This window comes from Lepidochelys kempii, chromosome 2, assembly GCF_965140285.1.
Source record: "Lepidochelys kempii isolate rLepKem1 chromosome 2, rLepKem1.hap1, whole genome shotgun sequence".
NCBI classification, from domain to species: domain Eukaryota; kingdom Metazoa; phylum Chordata; order Testudines; family Cheloniidae; genus Lepidochelys; species Lepidochelys kempii.
In genome coordinates this window covers 32,394,262-32,419,151 of record NC_136381.1, presented here as the reverse complement: position 1 = coordinate 32,419,151, position 24,890 = coordinate 32,394,262, and the positions used below count along the sequence as shown (strand labels likewise).

At 40.7% G+C, this 24,890-nt stretch overlaps 1 protein-coding gene across 5 annotated transcripts in view; it reads left to right on the top strand.

The window, feature by feature from the left end:
• The window catches only part of EBAG9 (estrogen receptor binding site associated antigen 9), a 40,608-nt gene that overhangs the window by 3,997 nt on the left and 11,721 nt on the right, over nt 1–24,890 (top strand). The window contains exons 2-5 of one of the 5 annotated variants that reach the window (XM_073330303.1): nt 11,560–11,657; nt 16,133–16,264; nt 20,816–20,894; nt 21,027–21,185. In XM_073330303.1, the coding sequence (XP_073186404.1) occupies nt 11,575–11,657; nt 16,133–16,264; nt 20,816–20,894; nt 21,027–21,185 (453 nt within the window). In that variant the 5' untranslated portion in view covers nt 11,560–11,574. Of the gene's footprint in view, nt 1–11,559; nt 11,658–16,129; nt 16,265–20,769; nt 20,895–21,026; nt 21,186–24,890 lie in introns of those variants that run through there. The other 4 variants (XM_073330302.1, XM_073330305.1, XM_073330306.2 and 1 more) reach the window with 4 other exon arrangements.

Below are 24,890 nucleotides of genomic sequence, written 5' to 3'. Positions count from 1 at the left end.
GGATTATTGATGTATAATGCAGCAGCTCCTCCATGTTTTTTCCCTGTCTGTCCTTCCTGACAAGCTATACCCCTCTAAATCAATATTCCCATCATGAAGCTGTGCCATTGTTCTGAAGAATGATAGACTTCTATATAGGATGCTGTTGCAGTTGTAGACTGGTATTTAATGTGGCTCTGATATGTTGTTAATAATAATACTTAGAAATTATATGGTATTTTCTATCCAAAAATGTCCATGTGCTTAAAAATAGTAATACATTTATACTGCCAGACTCTTAAAAAAAGAATCTAAGGTATTAGTCACCATCGATCACGATTGATTGGTCAATCCTGGAGACTCTCTAAGTCGATTACAATCTCCGGCTGCAGCAGGGCTGCCTGCCCCAGCCCCACATCGCTCCTGGAAGCAGCCAACATGCTCCTACGGGAGGGAGAAAGGGAGGGCGGGGTCTGCACATGCTGCTCCCACCTGCAAACACCACCCCTGCAGCTTCCATTGGCCAGGAACAGGGAGCTGAGGTCAATGGGCACTGCGGAGGTGGTGCCTGCAGAGAGGGACAGCATGTGGAGTCACGTGCCCCCCCCCCCCCGAGGGCTGCAGGGGCACGTTGGCCCCTTCTGAGAGCGGCGTGGCCATGTGCTGCACTACTGGCTGGCAGGGTGGGAGAGTGGCTCAGCTCGTGATGGGGAGGAGGTGCCTGAGTGGCAGGCCGGGGGGAGCCTGCCTTAGCCCTGCTGCGCCACTGACCAGGAACTAGCAGAGGTAAGTGCCCCCTGGCGGGAGCCCGCACCCCAGCCCTGAGCCTCCTTCCAGAGCCAGCACCCCATACCTCGTCCTGTACCCCAATCCCCTGTCCCAGCTCAGAGCCCCCTCCAGAGCCCACACCCCACACTCCCTCCTGCACCCCAAAATTTTGCCCCAGCCTGGAACCTCCTCCTACACCAAACTTCCTCCCAGAGCCCGCACCCCCTCCCGAACCCCAACCTTCTGCCCCAGCCCAGTGAAAGTGAGTGAGGTTGGGGGACAGCGAGCAACGGGGGGGGGGGAGGGAATTGAGTGGGGGGGGCTTTGGGAAAGGGGCAGGGTAGATCCTGGGTTGCCCTTAAATTCAAAAAGTTATCTTGGGCATAAAAAGGTTGGAGACCACTGATCTAAGGTAACTACTACTATTTTTAGATGTTTCAGTGACTTATCACTTATTTATTTTTAAAAAGATTTTTGTCTTCTAGATAGTCAATAGAAGTAGCAATGTACAAGATAGCAGTTCCTGTCCTAGAGTGTTTACAATGTTCAACAATCAAAAATAGCAGGCAGAAGTGATGTTGTGACACTTTGAGACACTTTCATCCAGATCAGAAAGGGGTTGTGTTACTACCTCCTCTGTAATCCTGGGTGGTTCTGTCCTGGGTAGCTTTGGCTCAAAGTCCTAGCGCCAGCAGCATGGTCACAGCACAATGGGCTCACCGTGCTTTCCATCAGCCTGATTATTCCTTGCCGAGTTAAACCAGCAGCTGTTCCAATCCCAAGTCTTTCCTACAGTGTCCAGTCCTTCTCACTGTACTCTCACAGAAGTTATCAAGTTCATTCTCCAAAGAGACAGAATATACGCCACCCTGTTAGTTTGGCTGGAGATCCACACTTCAGCTTAATACACCACAGTGAGATGGCTTTGTAATAATAATAATAATTAAAAAAATAACAAAACACTGGTTTAAGTGATTTCAAGTAAGAGTGTGAGATAGGAAAAGTTACAAATAAAACAAACCACATTTTTTCTAGTGACTAAAACTTAATTCTAGCAAGTTACGATATTTGCCTAAGCAGTTTCCTTACTTACATCAAGTTATCAGCATCCTTAGTCCTCCAGACCAGGGGGCCCAACTTTCATAGGCTTGAAGGGTGCTTGCTGTCCCCTCAGTGATAGATACCAAAATGGCCTTTTGCCTTGGGTTATATCTCCCCAAGTACATTGTCCCTGTTTCACAAGGCATCCTGTGGGTGCTGTCTCCATCACCTGTCTGAGTTTAAGGGGTCATCTTTCCCCACTTGCTCACCTGATGGTTTTGATTACGTTGCCTTTAAACATGCTTTTCATTGTCTTTGGTGTCAGTTTCCTTAACTTACATTGGAGACACAGTCAGGCCTGTGAAACAACATTCCTTTGTCTAGGACAGGCTGTGCATAGGCACTGGCTGCCAAACACATTTTAGGAACATATTTCCAGCACACATCTATGATTCTTTATACACCACCTGTACGTACATCACACAGTAATAATGACTAGTGTGTTACCAGTTTGCATAAGACACCTTATACTACACCTTTTAGCTCTGGTTACACTGGGGGGGGGGAATCAATCTAAATTATGCAACTTCAGCTACATGAATAACGTAGCGGAAGTCGACGTACTTAGATCGACTTACCGTAGTGTTTGCACTGTGATGAGTCGACTGCTGCCGCTCCCCCATCGACTCTGCCTGCGCCTCTCACGGCGCTGGAATACAGGAGTTGATGGGAGAATGCTCAGGGATTGATTTATCGTGTCTAACTAGATGTGAAAGATCGACCCTACTGGATCAATCGCTGCCCGCCAATGCGGCGGGTAGTGAAGACATACCCTTAGATACAGATTATGGCAACAGCAAGTTGAGGCAACGAGAGTGAGACCTTATGAGAATTCTGGTAAAGTGAGCCCTCTGCCAGTTGGCATTGAAGGGCTTCCTGGGTAGCAGAAGTATTTTTCTTTATTTTCCAGATGGGGAAATTGAGACTGAGAATTTGAGTGAGTAGTCCAAGGTGATTCTGACAGAATGTGGTCTGTGGAGTCCAAGGGTAGTAAAGTGGATTGCGGGCCAAATCTGGGCCAACAGATGCTTTTGAACGGATCCTGAAATCTTATTTGCTTTTTTTTTTTTTTAATTATTTTCTCCGAATCTGTCTGAATTTGTCTGAATCTGGACCTTGACTATACCCTGACCAAGAAATTTGGACGTTGACAAAAAAATAATTGACGATACCTGCTTGAGTCCAAGTCCTATGCCCAAAGACAGGGGTTGCTAACTTGCGGCTTTTCAGAAGTTAATAAGCGACTCCTTGTATAGGCCCCAACTCTGGGGCTGGAGCTACAGGCGCCAACTTTCTAATGTGCGGGGGGCTGCTCACTGCTCAACCCCTGGCTGTGCCACAGGCCCTGCCCCCACTCCACCTCTTCCTGCCCCCTCCCCTGAGCCTGCAGTGCCCTTGCTCCTCCCTCCTCCCCCGCAGAGTCTGCTGCACGCCACAAAACAGCTGATCGGGAGGAGGGGGAGGGAGCAGGAGGCACTGAACAGCGGGGCTGCTGGTGGGTGGGAAGCACTGGGAGGGGAAGGAGGGAGGCTGATGGAGGAGCTGCTGACGTATTACTGTGGCTCTTTCGCAATGTACATTGGTAAATTCTGGCTCCTTCTCAGGCTCAGGTTGGCCACCCCTGCCCAAAGAGTTTCCTGTGAGTATTGCAAATTAAGTTACATATAATTATTCCTGGGGGAATTCTGCACCAAAAAAATAAAACTTATGTGCACAATGTTTTAAAATTCTGCATATTTTATTTGTCAAAATAACACATATAATCACACTAGTTTAAATTATTTTTGGTCATTTGTTTTAAAATACCCTGTCAGAAAGTATGTCGGTAACAATACAGACAATAAAAGGATTCAGGAAAAGTTTTTTGACAAATAGATTCCTTACTAGGCATATTAATACAGAGCTCTGAGTGATAAATGCTTGTTTTGGGCAGTCACGTATTCAATATGTGGTAATTCCTGTCCGATCAGGTCACTTCCTTTAATTAAGTAGCTATGTATTACAGCCGCTAAGTGCCTACAATAGGGCCGACAAATATAGTAAACTGAGAGAAATTCGGCTTGGAAAATTTACTTGCATCTATTAGCCAGGATGAAAAGTAAGTGCAATGTCATGACTCCCAAGCCAAGTAAACTGTTTTGTACTGTATTTGACCAATTTTTGTACTGTATTTACTTCTGTCAGTGAACTTTCTACTTAATGGTTGTTTATTAGATGTGCTCTTCCATTGCTATCATACCATCTTTCTGTTCCTGGCTCCATTTCTCTCCTTTCCTGTACAGATAAGAATGTATCTTTTCCTGTTCTGTCTTTGTCTTTTTTTTTTTTTAATTTTGCCTTTTGCTCTTATATTTATGTAATATACCTACAGTGTGTTCTCCATTCTTCCTTCAACTTATTCATTCAATACTATATTAGTCCTTTTTGTGGACTTAAATACTAGGGACACTCCTCCCCAAACACCCACTTAACATCCAGAGGACTAAACCTACTAGCCCAGCAGCTTCCAAAGTGTCTGTCTATAGAGAGCTGGCTGATCATGTACTGCTGACTCTTGTTTCCAGCTAATAACTTGCAGTAAAAGAAGCCTAATACATCAAATATTTCCTAATACTACTTTGCTATGTAAGCAATTGATGTAGTTACATCACTCTGCTATTTGATCACCAATGGTGGAGAGGTATCCCTAGTGATCATAAAGGTAGAAAGGTGATATATAAGATAATCTGTTGAGATGTGGACCACACCGTGAAAATGTCCAGAATATATGGGAGCCAATGTCCAGATAAGAGCTGCTATTTGTATTACAACAATACTTAAAGGCCCCAATTGAAATTGGGGCTTTAAGGTGCTAAGTGCCGAATATACACATAGTAAAAAACCAGTCACTTTCCCAAAAAATTTCTAATCTAAATAGACAAGAAAAGAGTGGGGAAATAGTATCCCGGTTTTACAGATGAGGAACCAAGGCACAGAGATTAAGTGGCTTGCCCAAGGTTACACAAGAAAATTGACAAATATGGGAACTAAACCCAGACCTCTTGAGTCCCAGTCCAGTGCTCTAACCACAAGATCAATTTTCTTCACTCTTCCAACTGCTACTAGGCGATGTTAAGATATGAGGATTCCTCCTACCATGGTGCTGTCCCATCATATTGCTCTATTTCTGTACCATTGCCTGTCTAGAAGGTGTCTGATAAACTCAAAATCTCTCCCCCTCTTGCTGGAAAGGAGAATGAGCATTTTCTAACTCCCCTAATATGCCTGATATTATATAAAAACTAAGTTTGCATTCAAGGCAGGAGAAATCAAAGTTAATAGGTTTCAGAGTGGTAGCTGCGTTAGTCTGTATCAAGTACTCCTCGTTCTTTTTATCAAAGTTAATGTTGCTTGTGCATATGAATCCATAGAACAGTTTCAGAAGGGAAGAATTTCCATTGTTACGCTGCAAGCGAATGCATCAAACAAGTCGTTGAAAGGAAATTCTATAAATAACCCATGGCTTTTAATACCTGCTGTTTTTCCATCTACACAAACTGATTGGCAAGTAGCCTCCCCACGAAGAGCAAGTGAGCAAGCATTTCCCTGTTATGTGCTCCTGTAGACTGACTGTACCTGAATGGGATGCCTGACTCAAGTACTAGCCCTTACTAATCAAATACAACCCAGGAGTCAGCTTTGTTATACAAAAATGTGTTCCAGTCCATGGTGATATTGAGGGACTTTTTTGAAATAATCTAATTGGCAGTGTAAAGTCACTGTCAGAAATAACATTTTAATGTTTCTTATCATGTTAGCCCTCACTTTCCTGCAGTAATAATAGTTAACTATCAGTAGTTTCTGTTGCTAGAGAACTCTGCACTGGTTTGGCTCATACAGCTGCTGAGGGAATGGGGGTTACTGTAACTAGGAATGGTGATTGGAATGAATGGGTAAAAGAGGAAAACAGAAGAATATTAAGGTCTTCTGTTTTCAGTGGCTCATTTTGAATATGATCAGTTCTGACATAACTGTTGTCTTTGTGTCATGGCAGTGCTCTCAGCCTCTCCTTTCAAGCAGGAAGTTACGTAAAGGTTGCGTATGGTATATAAAAAAGCCCCCACTACAATTTTAGATTGTGAACATTACACCTTTTTGGGAAGGAAGTAGAACAAACAAATTGGGGGTTGTCAAGGGAGAGAATAGCTAGTAATGTCCTCCAAACAGTTAAAATTATAATGAGGTATTTCAACATGGCAATGACATGGCTAGAGGATGTACTACACAGGGTGGCCTTTTCAGTGGCTATCGTTGAGCAAGGATATTAAAGGGGCCTTAAAGCCCAGATTTAATATCTCCGTGACTCCAAAACAGCTCAGTAAAAGAAGAGAGGTTGTTTTACTAGTCAGATTTCCCAATCCCTTCTAAACTGTGCTTTTTTTTTTTTTTTGGAGGCTGGAGGGGACCTAAATAGAGCACTATAATGTACCTTAGGTCGTGATGGTGCGGTGTTGTATGTGCATGCCAATTCTACCCTCCACACATGGTGGTAATATTGAGGAGGAGTTAAAAGCAAAAAAAAAATTCTAATCTGTAGAAATATCTTTGATTTTTAGTAATAAAAATCCAATGACATTAACTAAAGCTAAGCCTTTTAAGCAATCGCTGCACCCAGTGGTTCTGCTTTCTGCATCATGTGTCCTAAGGAATGGTGGAAATACCTGAAATTCTCTGTTATGACAATTTGGGGAGGCTGGACCACCAGAGCTGCTTCAGTATGTTTCTGATGCTGAGTACTTCCTACCAACTGGCCAATAGACGGTAAATGTCAGTTGAAACCTGTCTGTAAGATGGAAGACAAAGTGTCTCTGTTTGGGCATTAGTGGGCATTAATTCTTCACTGTTGGGATTTCAGGTAGAGGGTGGTTTCTTATTCTGTCATGAAACTAACAACTTCTTACATTTTACAGTTTTTTTCAACACTGATTTATTATGAAGTTTATCGCTATATTCTATTTTCTGCCTTACCTCACTCAATAAAGCTATTTCTGTCATCCCTGTTACTTTGCCTTTTATTCTTTCTCCATCATAACTTTTCCTCAACCACCACCACCCTATGTCTACTGTTCGTGAGTCATCCTGCCTTGGGGGGCAGGTGGTTCTTCTTCAACTATTGGGGTCTGCTCCTCAACTCCTGTTACCCAGTATGGCATACTGGTTCTTGATCTCGATGGACAGGGGACCCAAGGTGGCAAGCAGACAGTCTCCTCCCCACAGATCAGGGTTTCTCCTCCTCTGGCTCTGCTGTATTCACATGTAGTTGGCTAGCATCCTCCATCCCAGACATCTCCATGTGCATCTGCCAGAGAAGTCCTCATGCTCCTTTAACCTATGCAGACAAGCCATCTCTTATATACATTAAGAGGAATTCCACAAATGGACACCTCTTATGCCAAGTGGTTCCCCTACCTGGCTTTCTTTGGCAGGGACATGCAGGCGACTTTCCCAGCAAGTCAGGACCAGGGCCTGGATAGAAGCTTCGTGAGTCAGGATACCTCTGTCTGGCAGGCCCTCACCTGTACAGGCAGAGGAAGATGATGTGCCATTTTCCTTCTGTTGAGGGTTCTTCCATGTTGAGTACCTGCAAGTTGACTGATCCTAATTATAAAAGGCCCATTAAAGTGAAACTTGAACAGAAGAAGAAACTGAACTATAATCCTGAGTTTTTCTTCCTTGTTTACTAGCTATTACAGTTGAAGATCTAAATTTCAACCCCAAATGTGTGTGTTTGGAAGAGATCACAGTTGATTGCATAAAAAAATGGAAAATTGTTCAGGGAAAATCACAAAAGACAGGACACTTGCATTGAGGGTGGTGTTAATTTTTAAAAGATCTGCCCACCCAGCTCAGCTTCAGTCGTGTGAATTTAACACACATTGGATTGGGTAGGCCAGAAAATCGTAATAGGCTGTATGCTAAGAAAGCTCTGTTTGCCGGAAGCTGGTAATGGGTGACAGGAGATGATCACTTGATGATTACCTGTTCTGTTCATTCTCTCTGAAGCACCTGGCATTGGCCACTGTCGGAAGACGTGATACTTGGCTGGGTGGACCCTTAGTCTTACCCAGTATGGCCGTTTTTCTATAATGGTGTATTGGTAAGTAGGGCAAATACAGTAGAATGGTGGACATAACTAGTTAGTAGACGAATTGCAAGCGTTTAATTGTGGACCATGTGCGTACTGTTTTCTGTTTTGAGGAGTTGTTATGCTTCCAAAGCAAATGATATCGTATGTGTTTGTGCTTTATTTCACACGATCTTTATGGCATTTTTCAGTGTGATCTGAGTTGTTTCTTTTTTTTCAGAAAAATATATTTTGGGGGGATCGAGGGGAATACTCATATACCCAGGGTTGTAGTGGCTCCTTCCAATCCAAATTCTGCAACTCATGAAAAGAGATTTGTCAGGATCAATTTGGTGTACTCCGTCTAGAGGTTTTGGAGAGACTTACATTAGTACTATCATAGAATCATAAAACTGGAAGGGACTTCGAGAGGTCCTCTAGTCCAATCCCCTGCACTTAAGGCAGGACTAAGTATTATCTAGACCATCCCTAACAGGTGTTTGTCCAACCTGCTCTTAAAAATCCCCAATAATGGAGATTCCACCACCTACCTAGGCAATTTATTCCAATGCTTAACCACTCTGACAGGAAGTTTTCCTAATATCCAACCTAAACCGCCGTTACTTCAATTTAAGCCCATTGTTTTTTGTCCTGTCCTCACAGGTTAAGAAGAACAGTTTTTCTCCCTCCGCCCTGTAACAACCTTTTATGTACTTGAAAACTGTTATCATATCCCATCTCAGTCTTCTCTTCTCCAGACTAAACAAACCCATTTTTTTCAGTCTTCCCTCCTAGGTCATGGTTTCTAGACTTTTAATCATTTTTGTTGCTCTTCTCTGGACTTTCTCCAATTTGTCCACATCTTTCCTGAAATGTGGCATCCAGAACTGGACTCACTACTCCAGTTGAGGCCTAATCAAGCATGGAGTAGAGCGGAATAATTACTTCCCGTGTCTTGCTTACAGTAGTCCTGCTAATACATCCCAGAATGATATTTGCTTTTTTGGCAACAGCGTTACACTATTGACTCATATTTAGTTTATGATCTACTATGACTCCCAGATCCCTTTCCGCAGTACTCCTTCCTAGGCAGTCATTTCCCATTTTTAATGCGTGCAACTGATTGTTCCTTCCTAAGTGGAGTACTTTGCATTTGTCCTTATTGAATTTCATCCTATTTACTTCAGACCATGTCTCCTGTTTTGTCCAGATCATTTTGAATTTTAATCCTATCCCCCAAAGCACTTGCAACCCCTCCCACCTTGGTATAGTCTGCAAACTTTGTAAGTGTACTCTCTATGCCATTATCTAAATCATTGATGAAGATATTGAACAGAACCGGACCCAGAACTGATCTCTGCGGGACCCCACTCGTTATGCCCTTCTAGCATGACTGTGAACCACTGATAACTACTCTCTGGGAACGATTTTCCAACCACTTATGCATCCACCTTATAATAGCTCCATCTAGGTTGTATTTCGCTAGTTTGTTTATGAGAAGATCATGAGAGACAGTATCAAAAGCCTTACTAAAGTCAAGAGACATCACATCTACCACTTCCCCCCATCCACAAGGCTTGTTATCCTGTCAAAGAAAGCTATCAGGTTGGTTTGTCAGGATTTGTTCTTGACAAATCCATGCTGATTGTTATTTATCACCTTATTATCTTCTAGGTGTTTGCAAATTGATTGTTTAATTATTTGCTCCATTATCTTTCCGGGTACAGAAGTTAAGCTGACTGGTCTGTAATTCTCTGGGTTGTCCTTATTTCCCTTTTTATAGGTGGGCACTATATTTTCCTTTTTCCAGTCTTCTGGAATGTCTCCCATCTTCCATGACTTTTCAAAGATAATTGCTAATGGCTCAGATATCTCAGTCAGCTCCTTGAGTATTCTAGGATGCATTTCATCAAGCCCTGGTGATTTGAAGACATCTAACTTGTCTAAGTAATTTTTGACTTGTTCTTTCCCTATTTTAGACTCTGATCCTGTCTCACTTTCACTGGTATTCACTATGTTAGATGTCCAATCGCCACGAACCTTCTTGGTGAAAACCGAAATAAAGAAGTCATTAAGCACCTGTGCCATTTCCCACCTCATTGAGTAACGGGCCTACTCTGTCCTTGGTCTTCCTCTTCTTGCTTCTAATGTATTTGTAGAATGTTTTCTTGTTTCCTTTTATGTCCCTAGCTAGTTTGATCTCATTTTGTACCTTGGCTTTTCTAATTTTGTGTCTACATATTTTTGTTGTTCATCCTTTGTAATTTGACCGAGTTTCCACTTTTTTTGTAGGACTCTTTTTTTGAGTTTTGGATCATTGAAGATGTCCTGTTTAAGCCAGGGTGGTCTCTTGCCATACTTCCTGTCTTTCCTACGCGGTGGGATGGTTTTCTCTTGTGCCCTTAATAATGTCTCTTTGAAAAACTGCCAACTGTCTTCAATTGTTTTTACCCTTAGATTTGCTTCCCATGGGATTTTACCTGCCAATTCCCTGAGTTGGCTAAAGTCTGCCTTCTTGAAATCCATTATCTTTATTGTGCTGTTCTCCCTCCTACCATTCCTTAGGATCATGAACTCTACCATTTCATGATCACTTTCACCCAAGTTGCCTTCCACTTTAAAATTCTCAACCAGTTCTTCCGTATTCGTTAAAATCAAATCTAGAACAGCCTTCCCCCCGCCCCCAGTAGCTTTCTGAAAGCTTCTGAAATAAAAAATTGTCTCCAATACATTCCAAGTACTTTTTGGATAATCTGTGCCCTGCTGTGTTATTTTCCCAGCAGATGTCTGGGTAGTTGAAGTCCCCCATCACTACCAAGTCCTGTGCTTTTGATGTTTTTTTAGTTATTTAAAAAAAGCCTCATCCACCTCTCTGAGATGTGATGGTTTCGGAGATGTTTTAAACTGGTTTAGCCAATGCCAGGGTTCTAGCCCAGTTAAGTGACTTGGTTACAGCACAATCCTGTCCACAATACATAACTTGACAGTGTAATTACCAGAGGGACATCCATGTCTGTAGTTTAAATAGGTGGTCTGTTAGGATCGTTCTTTCTTATGATGGTAGAGTCAATTGCTCCAAGTGGCATCATGCTCCCCAAGGGCCAACTTCTGTGATTAAAGTTCCTATTGAAGTTCACAGGAACTGTGTGAGCAACCAATTACATGTTTTGGCTGCAGCTACCTGTTTGAATAATAATCATATCTAAAGTAGACTGGTTATATAGAATTATATTTACTGTTATTTTTATACTGACAGGAAACTGACAGACACGTTCTCTCATATTTATGTGATGGTATTCTTATATTTTTTTTGTTTGCTTGAGTACCCCGGGCCCCACCTTTTTCCCCCGATAATATATTTGAAGAACTTGTTATATGACTACTACAATGTCAATAAAATGTCATAATGGATGACAAATAGTACGTACATAATGTGTATTGTGCATTGACTCTCTCCTCAATGGTGTAACTCCGTTCACTTCAGTGGAGTTACTCTTGATTTACTCATGGGTAACTGAGAAGCTAATCAGGCCTAAAAGCTATGTAAAGATATTATGCATTTGGGGTATTTTTATTTTAATGTTTATTTTAATTTATTTATTTTACAGGCAAAATTTCTTGCCATGGCCATCACACAGTTCCGGCTTTTTAAAATTTGTACTTGCCTGGCAGCAGTGTTGTCCTTCATTAAGAGGCTAATATGCAGGTAAATAACATGGTTTCATGTATTAAACTGCCTAGTCTTCTTTTGTTTAAATTACAAGTTGTTTCTAATCTTTCCTCCTTGCTTTACTCATTTGCATAGTTCTTAACTGCAGAACAAAGCCTAGTTGAATGATAGTTAAACTGTATTCAAACCGTTCATCTTGATGTTCATTTGACATTCAAAATTATGTAGTGCTGTAATGTGAGTAATTGGACTAAGTTCTACAGCTGTGTGTATACCATATGGTTTATAAAACAACAATCCTGGCTGTGTCTTATGCCTATTTTTAACTTTTTTTTTAAAGCATGTTTTGAAAGTTGTTTCCTAAAAGCATATCTGAAAAATCTGTGTTCTGAATTTCTGGAAGAAAAATCCCACTTTTTTTAGCTGAAAACCTCCTTAGAGCAAAGCATACACTTACCAGCTCTCAGGGTTTTTTAAAATTGCAATATCAAGTCCACAATTGTTTGTCACTAGCTTTCCATTATAGACTTAATTGTGACCCTTCCACTTTTGTTTGCCAAAACCAAACCAGTCTATCCGAAGCTCCTCAAATGGCCTTCTGCCCATTAAGGGCTTTTTTAAAACTTGGCGGTAAATTGTACAGGTCTGTAAGAGATGAGCCTAAAAACCAGTTAGAATTTAGTTGAAGAAAATTGTAAAATGTTGTTTCTTTGTGAAATGTCGTATCTGAAAAAGTACTGGTTTAGATACTTAAAATTTGGCTTCTGCTGTCCTCATGACACTTAGGTTTTCTGGCTGTCTCATTGTTAACAGTTCAGGGAAAACCTCTGCTTAATATGAATTTGCAGTCAAGAAAGTAAAGAAAACGTTAGGATGCCTCAGCACTGGGATGGAAAGTGTGGGGGAGAAAAACTCAGTAGAATCATAGAATATTAGAGTTGATAGAGACCTCAGGAGGTCATCTCGTCCAACCCCCTGCTCAAAGCAGGACCAACCCCAACTAAATCATCCCAGCCAGCCTGACCTTAAAAACCTCAAAGGATGGAGATTCCACCGCCTCCCTAGGTAGCCCAGTCCAGTGCTTCACCACCCTCCTAGTGAAATAGTGTTTCCTAATATCTAACCTAGACCTCCCCCACTGCAACTTGAGACCATTGCTCCTTGTTCTGTCATCTGCCACCATTGAGAACAGCTGAGCTCCATCCTCTTTGGAATGCCCCTTTAGGTAGTTGAAGGCTGCTATCAAATCCCCCTTACTCTTTTCTAAAGACACTAGGTATGTCCCCTCTTGGAATAGTTTTCATATTTGGTCACTGCAGCTAAAAAGAAATATAGTGAAAAGTGTGTGGGGCGGGGTATCAAAGATAGATGACAAAAATGACAAAGTATGGAAAAAATTTTTAATATAAAAGAGATTGAAAAGACAGGGGCTGTGCTTTAGAGAGGAAGTAAATAAGAGGGGACAGGATAAACATATACAAAAGAACAAATGGTATAGAGAAGGTAGATCAGACATTTCTTTTTACCTTTTCTCCTAATACAAGAATGAGAGTCATTCAGTTGAATTGATAGAGATCAAATTTAAAATTGATAAAAGGAAACACTTTTTCACACCACACAAAATTAGCCTTTGGAACTCATTCCTACCCTACTTCATTGAGACCAATGGTTAAGCAGGGTTCAAAAAAGGATTGGACATGTGTATGACTAATGAGAACATCCAGAGTTATTTTGGGAAGGAAATAAAAAATAAAGAAAACCAGGAGAAAAGCGAGAAACCCTCATGCTTCAAGGCATGAGCCAACATCTGACAACAGGATAAGGAAGAAACTGTCTCTGAGTATTGTCTAAGGGTTTCTTGCACCTATTTCTGAAATAGGTGATGCTTGTCACTGTTGGAGACAGGATAGTAGTCCAGCTAGAGCAATGATTATTTTCCTATATCTTTTGGAGCAGAGTCTTTTAGAGTTTGGAAAAGGTTTAGAGCAGTTTGCAAATTTAAACTTCAAGGAAAGTAAAGAAATCAGTCTTTTTTTTTTTTTTTTAAAGAAATAAACTTATGATGTTTTACAAGCACGCTATGTTCAGAAACCTCATAGGGTTCCTGGCTAGGTTTCATGCAGACCTTTAGCTGTGCAGGAGCAGAGTGAGGCAATGAAGCCAAAAGACTCTGGTTCTATAGTTTATAATCTCTGGTGTCTTTCTCTCAACATGCTGGGTTTATAGCAAGACCAGAGAGCCACTAGGATTGGGGTTCCTGCAAAGTTTATAAAACTCCTGAAATGGCTAAATACTTGCCTAGAAATGTTTTGTGGATTCTGCAGGAATAGAGCTTCTGATGAAATTTCCATTTTCTCCCTGATCGAAGTGGTTACCTTCTGGGGAAAGACTTCTGTAATCCCTCCACTCACTTCTGCTATGCATGAATTCATGTAAGCTTACTCCTCTATACATAGGTTTCAGAGTAGCAGCTGTGTTAGTATCCGCAAAAAGAAAAGGAGTACTTGTGGCACCTTGGAGACTAACAAATTTATTTGAGCATAAGCTTTCATGAGCTACAGCTCACTTCATCGGATGCATTCAGTGGAAAATGCAGTGGGGAGATTTATATACATAGAGAACATGAAACAATGGGTGTTACCATACACACTGTACGGAGAGTGATCAGGTAAGGTGAGCTATTACCAGCAGGAGAGTGGGGGCGGGGGTGGAGGCGGGGCACCTTTTGTAGTGATAATCAAAGTGGACCATTTCCAGCAGTTGACAAGATCATCTGAGGAACAGTGGGGGGGCAGGAGGGAATAAACATTATTTAACCCAGATTAGGAGGTTGATATATATATTCCTTAATTTGTATGTGAAGATATGATATATATGATTTTTAAAAAAAATCAGTACAAGGTCAATTTAAAATGGTGTTTGGGGGAAAAAAAATCCTAAAACAAAACAAATAACTCTATACAAGTTCTAGTACGAAAATGTCCAGGCCAAAGCTTTTTGGGAAATCCTCAACTCAAAATCTAGTCAGTTTAAATAAGAGCTTGTTTAATGTTAAGTATTTTTCTCACTCCTTTTGCTGTGTGAGTCACATAAAAAGGGAAATTAACTAAACAAAAATGCTTTCACATGCACATGTCAGCATAGAGGAAAAAATAGAGAAAAACGTCTTTTAATTTCTTTATTTATAGTAAGATTAGGAGCTACTTGTAGCAATAGTAGGTGCAGTACTTTCGAGAGAAGTTTGATTTTTCAAGGCCCTGATCCTAAAAACATATGCTTAACTTCACTCGTGTTGTAGTGAAATTGATTGGACTACTCATATGTTTAAAGTTAAGTGTTTGTTTGTTTGTAGGATTGAGGCCTAAATTGACAGTGTCCTTTTAAGATACTTAAGGATGTAAATAGATATGTAGTTATTTTAAAACAGTATAATGTGCATTAGTTTTTTTATTTTTTTTAAATTGAGTTGGAACACTGCCTGATGATACTCTTTAAATAAAAACAACTAAATATCAGAAAGTCTGGAAGTGCTCAGTCAAGTTCCAGCCTTTATTCTAGTTTCCTGACTTTCAAAAGCTTGATTTAAAAAAAAAAAAATTGTTTGTAACTGTGACATTGAAATTGATCAATATCTATTCACAATCTTATCTCTATTGGGTTGTTGGGGTTTTGTTTTGTTTTTGTTTGTTAATCATTATTGTGGGTGAAACCCCTGTTGCTTTCTTCATCAGTTCTTGTGCATTGATCTTCACCATTGGGTTGGATTATTTTTTCCAATAGACTGTGAAAGCTACCACAGCCATAAATCTGGGTTTTCCCAGATCATAGACACCTAACTGCTGTGAATGGTAGGGAGCAACTACATGTACAAGTTCTAGTAAACACATTTTAAATGCTAAGGCCTTGATTCCGCAAAGAGAAACATGTGCCTGGACCCCTGCATCTATGCAGAGTCCCTTTGAAGTTGGTGGGGCTCTGCATGGGGACAGGAGTCCATCCCATTCAGTTGTCTTTGCAGTATTGAGGCCTAACATAGTTAGTTTTACTGAGAATCAGTGTATTTTGTGGGATTTTTGTTTGTGTTCTATAAGCCAAGCTTAATTATATACATCAGGAGAAGTCAATTATTTTTGTCAAGGTCCAGACTCCAGAGAAAATAATACAAAAATGATGATGATAATAAGTAAATAAAAGATTTGGTCTGCCTGTTGACTCCCCCTGATGTACAGTGCTAGATTCACCACTCACCATTCATCCAAACTATTATTCCATACACTGATGATCATAGAGAGGGCCAAAGCATTTAAAGAAACTCTCTGCTTCTTTAAAGTTTGAATGGTTGAAGAGGTACTAACACAATTAAGGATGGATTGGTAATACTGATAAGTCAAGAGTCCAGTGCTCTGGTTTTTGTCAGTCCCTTTAGTATTGTGTTGCTACTTGAGATTAGGTGTAGGTGGAAGCACGTTTTAAATGTTCTCTTCCTTCGCTGCATCCTATTTTCTCAGCAGGAGTGAGTGTTGTAATCCAAGAGTGACATTTCAATCGGGAAAAACCCTCAGGATTTGTGCTGAGCCTGCGGGCCTTGTGGAAATTCAATGCACACAAGCAGGAAAATGGGGATGCACTTCCATCACTTACAAGTATGTCTAGAAGGGCGTTTAAATTAGATTGTAGTGATGTTTGGTGCCTACTAAACAGGGAAGCTCCAGGCAAGGCTTCAGATTTTTCTTTCAAATGCAGACTTATTCCCCCAAAATAAAACGCTTGTGGAACTGGAGAAAAAAATTGATCTTTTGCAAATATGTGGGGAGCTTGTATGTCTCATGGAGTTGCTCTTTGACCTTAACTGTAAAGTCTGAGAGCTCAAAACTTCTTCCAATGCTGTGTTAATACTTATATTTAAAAGGGTACTACCAACTTGAATTTTTTTTTTTTTTTGAACTGGACTAACTTAAACAAATTCACTTTTCTCATAGAGGGTTTTTCAAGTAGAGTGCTTAAGAGGAAATTATAAGGGATCTTTCTGCTTTCTTGCTGTGTCCACAAGGGTCTTTTGGGCAGACCGAAGAACAACAGTATTAACCATATTTGGGCCCCGACACCCTTTTCTCTTCTCGCTGTTCGTACATCAGATGCTGTCTCTTCAGTTTCAAGCCTGCTCCTGTTATTAGTAAATACTCTCCTGCAGAGCCTAGAAAAAGGTACACATGTGAACTCTTCAGATCAGGACATCAGTAATGCAAATGACTATCAACAAAATAGTGGAACTGATTACAATCATAATGCTGTCACATTCATAAAGTAAACACCTTGCAGAAAAATAAGAAATATATTTTGTAGTCTTCCTATTATAGTAATTTCAGGAGCATGTGTACCAATAATAGACACAATGTTTTTGTATTGAAATGTAACTTTTCAAGCTGGTGGTGTCCCATTTTAATGCACTATAATGGGAACTGACAGCACACATTTCTTCTGAAATTTTGCCTGTGTACTCTCTGCATATAAATGATAGAAACAGAAACTTTGAGCGTGTAGCACTCAATCTAGCAACAAATAGTTTCCTTGGCCTTTTAGTTGTCTGTCTGACTGTTCGCTAATATGTCCTCTGTATTGGCTGCAGAATGCTAAATTTAATCAGTTTATGGTCATTGCTACAAACATTGGATTCTCAGTCTGTGTCCAGTTCGCCTGTCATGTATTCTAATGAGGGTCTTAAACTGATATGTGGATTCACTGAGCAATGCTCATTTAGTCCTTTGGTCTCTTTCCCCAACTATTTATCCATCCGGCACTAGAAAAGAATTTCTAAAGGAGCAATGGCCTCAAGCGCTCAGGCTATCTATATGGCTGACTTCAGAAACTGATCTCTCAACCGGAAAAGGGAAGAAAAGACTGTATAGCTCAAAGATATTCTCCATGCCATCCCATGTTGTACTGTCAATGTAAGGAAAATTCAGACCTATAATTCTTCACTGGTGTGCCAATATGAGGGCTTGTTTGTATTTCAATGTAGTGCATGATAAGTTAGGATGTGAATCTACAGCATGCCAATCTGCTTCACACTAAGGGGCCATCTGGATGCTCCTGCCATGCACTAGAACAGTGGTTCTCAACCAGGGGACTGTGTACCCCTGCGGGTACTCAGGGGTCTTCCAAGGGGTACATCAACTCATCTAGATATTTGCCTAGTTCTACAACAGGCTACATGAAAAGCACTAACAAAGTCAGTACAAACTAAAATTTCATAGACAATTATTTGTTTATATTGCTCTGTATACTGTACACTGTAAGTACAATATTTATATTCCAATTGATTTATTTTATAATTATGGTAAAATGAGACAGTAAGCAGTTTTTCAGCAACAGTGTGCTGTGACACTTTTTTGTATTTTTATGTCTGATTTTGTAAGTATTTAAGTGAGTGAAACTTGGGGGTACACAAGACAAATCAGATTCTTGAAAGGGGTGCAGTAGTCTGGAAAGGTTGAGAGCCACTGCATTAGAAGTTTCAAACAGCAGTAGATCAGAGCACACTATGGAACTTCTAGTGTGTGGCAGCAGGGTCCACCTGGCCAGTTAGTGCACATCAGCTGCTGTGCTGTAGATTTACATCCCAGTTGGCTGTGTGCTAAATCGCCATATAGACAATCTAAGCAGAGTTAGATGACAGTGTTGAAAAAACTGGAACTCTGTCTAAACTGTAACTTCCACTGGTGAAACTACCTACAGCTGTGGTAATATCCTAATGTAGGCAAGACCTATCGTTAGATTATACTGTGAAGGATTGTGCTGTTGGAAGATATGAGGTTCATACACGTCTGACAAGTTCCGTCATTTTATTTAAAAAAAAAACAAAAAACCCAAAACCAACAAACCCTCCCAATAATATTGTATCAGCCACAATATATTTGTTCTAACTTGATTTATTGGCGTTCTTAAAGAGAGAGTTACGCAAGGCATGCATTTGGAATGTTAGTTTCCTGCTTGGTTCTTGTACGGCACTAGTTCCTGTGAAATAGAGGCCCATTGGTGGTTCACTACTCTGTGTCAGCAACTCTGGTCAGACCTGACATACTCACTATGTCTCACACTTGGTGTTGTGATATTTATTTAAGGTGACATGTAATATGTCATTTGAAATCTAATAACACACTGGTCATTAATATCACTGTGAAATGTTTCTAACAGCACTATAAGTGAAATTATGGATACTCTCTGATATTACATCCTGGAGACTGTGAACAGACAAAGGAGACAAAATAGGTTTTTTCTATATGGGGTCGGGAGAGAAAATGTGGCAGATGCCCTGCCCAGGAAAGAGGGTTCTGACCTGCTTCCTATGGGTCAGCCTGTGGCTAACCCTCCTGCAGTTTTGTAAGGGGGGAGGTGTGACCCTATGAGAACCTCAGATCCAGATGGCAAGGGATTTCCTGGTATGCAGCAGTGAGTTTCAGCTGACTTGACCAGCCCAGTGTACCCCAACTCACTGTTATAATCTGTATCTAAAATGGGTCATGTAAAGTATCATATGTGAACTGGTGACAAAGATCATTGTGAACACTATATGAGGAATTATGGATACTCACTAATATTATGCTTTAAAGTCTGACCAAACAAAGGGAGAGAAACTGTTTTTCCCCAGATGGGAGAGAAGGCAGCTATCTGTCTTCTATGTAAATTAAGAAGGGTGGAATGAAAACAATGGGCACACCATTTAAATAGAAATCAGCAGGGGGATGGGAAGAACAGGATGAGATCTTCATGCTTCGTGGAACAGGGTCAATGAATTTTGAGAGAGATAAGCAGAGACAGAAAGCCGTTTTGGCATGTTTCACCTAGGAAGACCAGGGAAACCAGCACCTTGTACTTTTGTGGAAGTTCCTGACTAAGAGAGAGCCCTGGCTGGAAGGAGGAAACATTCGTAAGAAATCTACCTTGAACAAAGGCTGTAGCTTGTTGAGTTAGATCTTAGCCACTAGAAAGTGTGTTTTACTTCTATTTACTTGTACTTGAACTCACATATATCTTTTGCGTAAATAAACTAGTTTTACTTTTAATCTAAACCATTCCAGTGCTGTGATTGTTAATGCCAGTTAAAATAAGCTGCACTTTGTCTCTATAAAGGGACAACAAACCTTTTTTACTTCTGTGTGTTCCAGGAGAGGACTGGACACTTCAGGGCTGATGGTTTTGGGGAAAATCAGGACTGGGGGCGTGTTGGGGTCATCCTGCAAGTAGTAACCCAGGCTGATGCAGACCATGGTAGGGTTCTTGTGTTATAGGTGGGCTGCTGGGGGCAGTTTGCTGATCTAGGACTGCACAACACACAGACCTCAAGGAACTGCATGCTTGTCTGCTAGCTGTTGGTATCCGGGCAGTGAGCCACAGCAACAGAGCACATAAGGCATCCAGGGTTACAGGGCAGGTGCTGACACAACCTCTCAATGGTTTGGTGTGAACCATAAATGGTCACAGTTTTTCATTCTGTCTTCTAAGGAAATTTCCTGGTATGATGGATAAAACTGCAACACTCAAAATGGTCCTACATGTTGAATAGCAGCTGTGAATCTTACATAATCTTGTCCTACCTGTCCCTCACATTAGAAATCTAGTAGTATTCTCTGTTTTATTAAGTTATCACATTACAGGGAAACTGTTAGCTCAAAATATAAATTTGTAAAATTCAAACCTTTTTATAAAACCTAAAAGCTACAAAAGTGTTTCCAAGGAATTTTAAAAAAAATTCTAAGGGACAAGTTGTCTTTGAACTAACATAGCCTGCAGTGTTCACAACCCAAACATTGAAGCACTGAGAATTTGAAAGTGAAATTGATTATAAATTCCATTGTCCAAGCTGAGAGAAATGCAAAGTGTGTAAAGCAAGTATATAAATAGTGGAAAGTAAACTGAACTTCTTTTACTTTCTTACTAACATCACCTTTTAAAATTATTAAACTGAAAAAAAATTGTTTTCCATATTAACTTTGTTTAGTGAGTCCCTTTTTAATCCTATTATCAACATGGTATTAGAACCGCTTCTTGGGTTATTTCTGTTAGTTATTGATTTAGCCATGATTTTCATCAAGTTCCTTTCTTCCACTAGCTCATTTAGCCTTCAGCAGCTCTTTTCTTTTTAATGTAGTGCTCATGTTCTCAGACCTTGGAGGAATCCTACATTTCTCTTTCAGGTCTGGAAGAGGACGAAAGTTAAGTGGAGACCAAATAACTTTGCCAACTACAGTGGATTATTCATCTGTTCCTAAACAGGTAATGTCTCTAAAGGGCTGGGTGATGTGGAGTAAAACAGCAATTCTGCTAACCTTGTTGAACCAGTGAAATGTGTTATTATCTTGCATTTACAAGTCAAATGCTAAGGTGATGTTGTTCAATTGTATTCAGTCTGAAGTAGAAGATTGGACTTCATGGGATGAAGAAGCACCAACCAGTGTGAAGATTGAAGGAGGTAACGGGAATGTGGCCACACAACAGAATGCTTCAGAACAACTGGAGCCTGATTATTTTAAGGACATGACGCCAACTATAAGGAAAACACAGAAAGTAGGTTTCGTTCATGCAAATATGTTTATTAAATCTATTTATGAAATTTGAAATAATTTGTAGGTAAACTATAAATAGCAGGGCTTTCAGGCAAAAATTCAATAGCCCGATTTCTGGTATCTAATTTGGATGCCCTAACTGATGTGTTTTGGGGACTTGTATTACTCCAGGGGGAATTCTGTACACAATATTTTAAAATTCTGCAAATTTTATTTGTCAAAATAATCATGCCAGTTTCAGTTATTTTAGTAATTTATTTTAAAATACCTGTCAGCAAGTATGTCTGTAACAATACAGACATACACAAAAGTTCCCCTGGGAGTAGAGAGTTTAAGAAACCCAGTTCCTGTTTCACTGTCTGACACCCAGAGCCCAGACTGGGGGTCAGACACTCATACCCCCTCCCTCCCAGAGCCCAGCCATGGCCCCCCCCAACCCAGACACTCACATCCCCTCCCCCAAGAGCCAGCTACACCCACCATCCCAGACACTCTCACCCCCTCTTCTCCTAGAGCCCAGATGCAACCCTCCCCCCATCCCAACCCCCCCAAAGCCCAGACACTCTCACCCTATACCGACCCCAGAGATCAGCTGCAGGGCCTCCCTCCACCTCCAGCCTCCACTCAGACTCCTAGAGCTCAGTGATCCAGAAACAGTCTGATGCTGGGTCCTGGGCCTATATGGCATTTCCTGCATACCGCCGCCCTCCTTTCTTCAGGGTGTGCTGAGAACTGCAGCTGCCAGGAACCCTCCAGTTCCCTCCCCGCACCCTTGTCTTCTATTTGCAGGCTGGGCTCTGCCAGGTACAGTGGGCCCTCTCTGCAGCCCATTTCTGCAACGTTAATTTCTGTAAAATTCTGAATTGTGCAGTGGCACAGAATTACCCCAGGAGTATTAGATATCTATTTGCATTGTGCTTCTCTACATCCGTTTTATTCTGCTTTCTGATGTGGAACTAAAAAGAGAAGAGAGAGAAAGATGTAGGCTAATCTTTCTTTTGTCAAAGAAGGTAGGGTGGGAGGGAGAATTTACCAGCTGGATTTCCTTGATGGAATATGTTCTACTGTTTTTTAAATTCAAGCAATGACTTGAAAGTCCCTTAATCAGAGTATATTCTGGGAAGCGTGGGTGGCGTGGGGTGATACTGCAATCAAATTTTGAAATACGTTTTTCAGTCCTGGGAATCGAGAGACTTGTGCACAAATATTTTAGTTAATGAGAGATTTGTGTCTGTGATGAAAATATACAGTTTTAGACGTGCCTGTCTAATACAAAAGTTGTATTATAAATAGGGTTGTTGATTGTGATTAACTCAAAAATTAATCGCAGCTTTAATTGCACTGTTAAACAATAGAATAGCAAATTGAAATTTATTCTACATTTTCAAATATTGATTTCAGTCACAACACAGAATACAAAGTGCACAGTGCTCACTTTATATTATTTTTATTACAATTATTCACTCTATAAAAACAATAAAAGAAATAGTATTTTTCAACTCACCTCATACAAGTACCGTAGTGCAACTTTTTTATTGTGAAAGCACAACTTACAAATGTAGATTTTTTTTGTTGTTACTCAAAAACAAAGCAATGTAAAACTTTACAGCCTACAAGTCTACTCAATCCTACTTCCTGTGCAGCCAATCACTAAGAGAAAAAAGTTTGTTTACATTTACAGGAAATACTGCTGCCCTCTTCTTATTTGTAGTGTCACCTGAAAGTGAGAACAGGTGTTCGCATGGCACTTTTGTAGCCGGCATTGCAAGGTATGTAAGTGCCAGAAATGCTAAACATTTGTATGCCCCTTCATGCTACAGCCACCATTCCAGAGGACATGCTTTCATGCTGATGACGCTCGTTAAAAAAATGTGTTTATTAAATGTGACTGAAATCCTTGGGGGAGAATTGTATGTCTCCTGCTCTGTGTTTTACACAAATTCTGCCATATATTTCATGTTATAGCAGTCTCTCATGATGACCCAGCATGTTGCTCGTTTTAAGAACACTTTCACAGCCGATTGGTACCTTCTTTGCGTTTTGTCAAATGTGAGATTTCTAAAGATCGCTACAACACTCGACCCAAGGTTTAAGAATATGAAGTGCCTTCCAAAATCTGAGAGGGATGGGGTGTGGAGCATGCTTTCAGAAGTCTTAAAAGAGCAACGCTCTGATGTGCAAACTACAGAACCTGAACCACCAAAAAAGAAAATCAACCTTCTGCTGGTGACCTTTGACTCATGATGATGAAAATGAACATGCGTTGGTCTGCACAGCTTTGGATTGTTATCAAGCAGAACCCATCATCAACATGGATGCATGACCTCTGGAATGGTGGCCAAAGCATGAAGGGGCATATGAATCTTTAATGTATATGGCACGTAAATATCTTGCAACACTGGCTACAACAGTGCCATGCGAATGTCTGTTCTAACTTTCAGGTGACATTTTAAACAAGAATGGGGCAGCATTATCTCCTGGAAATGTAAACAAACTTGTTTGTCTGAGCGATTGGCTGAACAAGAGGTAGGACAGAGAGGACTTGTAGGCTGGGTCTACACTACTGTGGTAAGTTGACCTGCACTACGCAACTCCAGCTACGTGAATAACATAGCTGGAGTCGACGTGCCTTAGGTCGAGTTACTGTGGGGTCCTCACCGCGGGGTGTCAATGGGAGAAACTCTCCCTTCAACTTGCCTTACTCCTCTCCTCGGGGGTAGAGTACAGGGGTCGACTGGAGAGCGATCTGCTGTCGATTTGGCAGGTCTTCACTAGACCCACTAAATCAACCGCCGGTGGATCGATCTCAGTGTGTGGATCCGGGCTGTAGTGTAGACATCGCCTTAGGCTCTAAAGTTTTACGTTGTTTTATTTTTGAATGCAGTTATTTTTTGTACATAATTCTACATTTTAAGTTCCAATTTCATGACAAAGAGCTAGTACCAGTACTGTAGTGAAAAGTGAATTGAAAAATATGACTTATTTTTACAGTGCAAATATTTATAATAAAAAATAAATGTAAAGTGAGCACTGTACACTTTCTATTCTGTGTGGTAATTGAAATCAATATATTTGAAATTGTGGAAAACATCCAGAAATATTTATATAAATGGTATTCTGCTGTTTAACAGCACGATTAATCATGATTAATTTTTTTAATCACTTGACAGCCCTAACTATAAACTATAAAGAGGCTGTGCTGCTATTTTGAGTAATGAGTCGTCTTCGTAAATACTCTGTTCTGCCCCAGTGTTTAGGTTTGTTAGCTAATATGATAAAACTGCATATCAAAAGCATACAAGCTGGCTGGGCCTTTCTTACCTTAACATAAAACATTTGACTAGATCCACATCAGTCTCCTGGGATAAAAACTGAGGTGTTTCAGCTGAAGAACTGCACTTGACAATACTGTCAATACGTTCTTTAATGGTATATCTACATTCGAGCTGGAAGGTCTAATTTCCATCTTGAAGAGACACACCTGTGCTAGCTCCGATCCAGCTAGCATGCATAAAAATAGAAGTGTAGCTGTGGCAGCACAATCAAAGTAAGGAGCTAGTTTCCCCCAAGGATGATCCCTCCAAGACACTAAGTACCTACTCATGGCTGCTGTTCCCTCACGCTACTCATGGTGCTGCTTCTACACTTCCATTTTTAGCACGCTAGCTTGATCAGAGTTAGCATAGGTATGTCTCCTCCAGCTGGA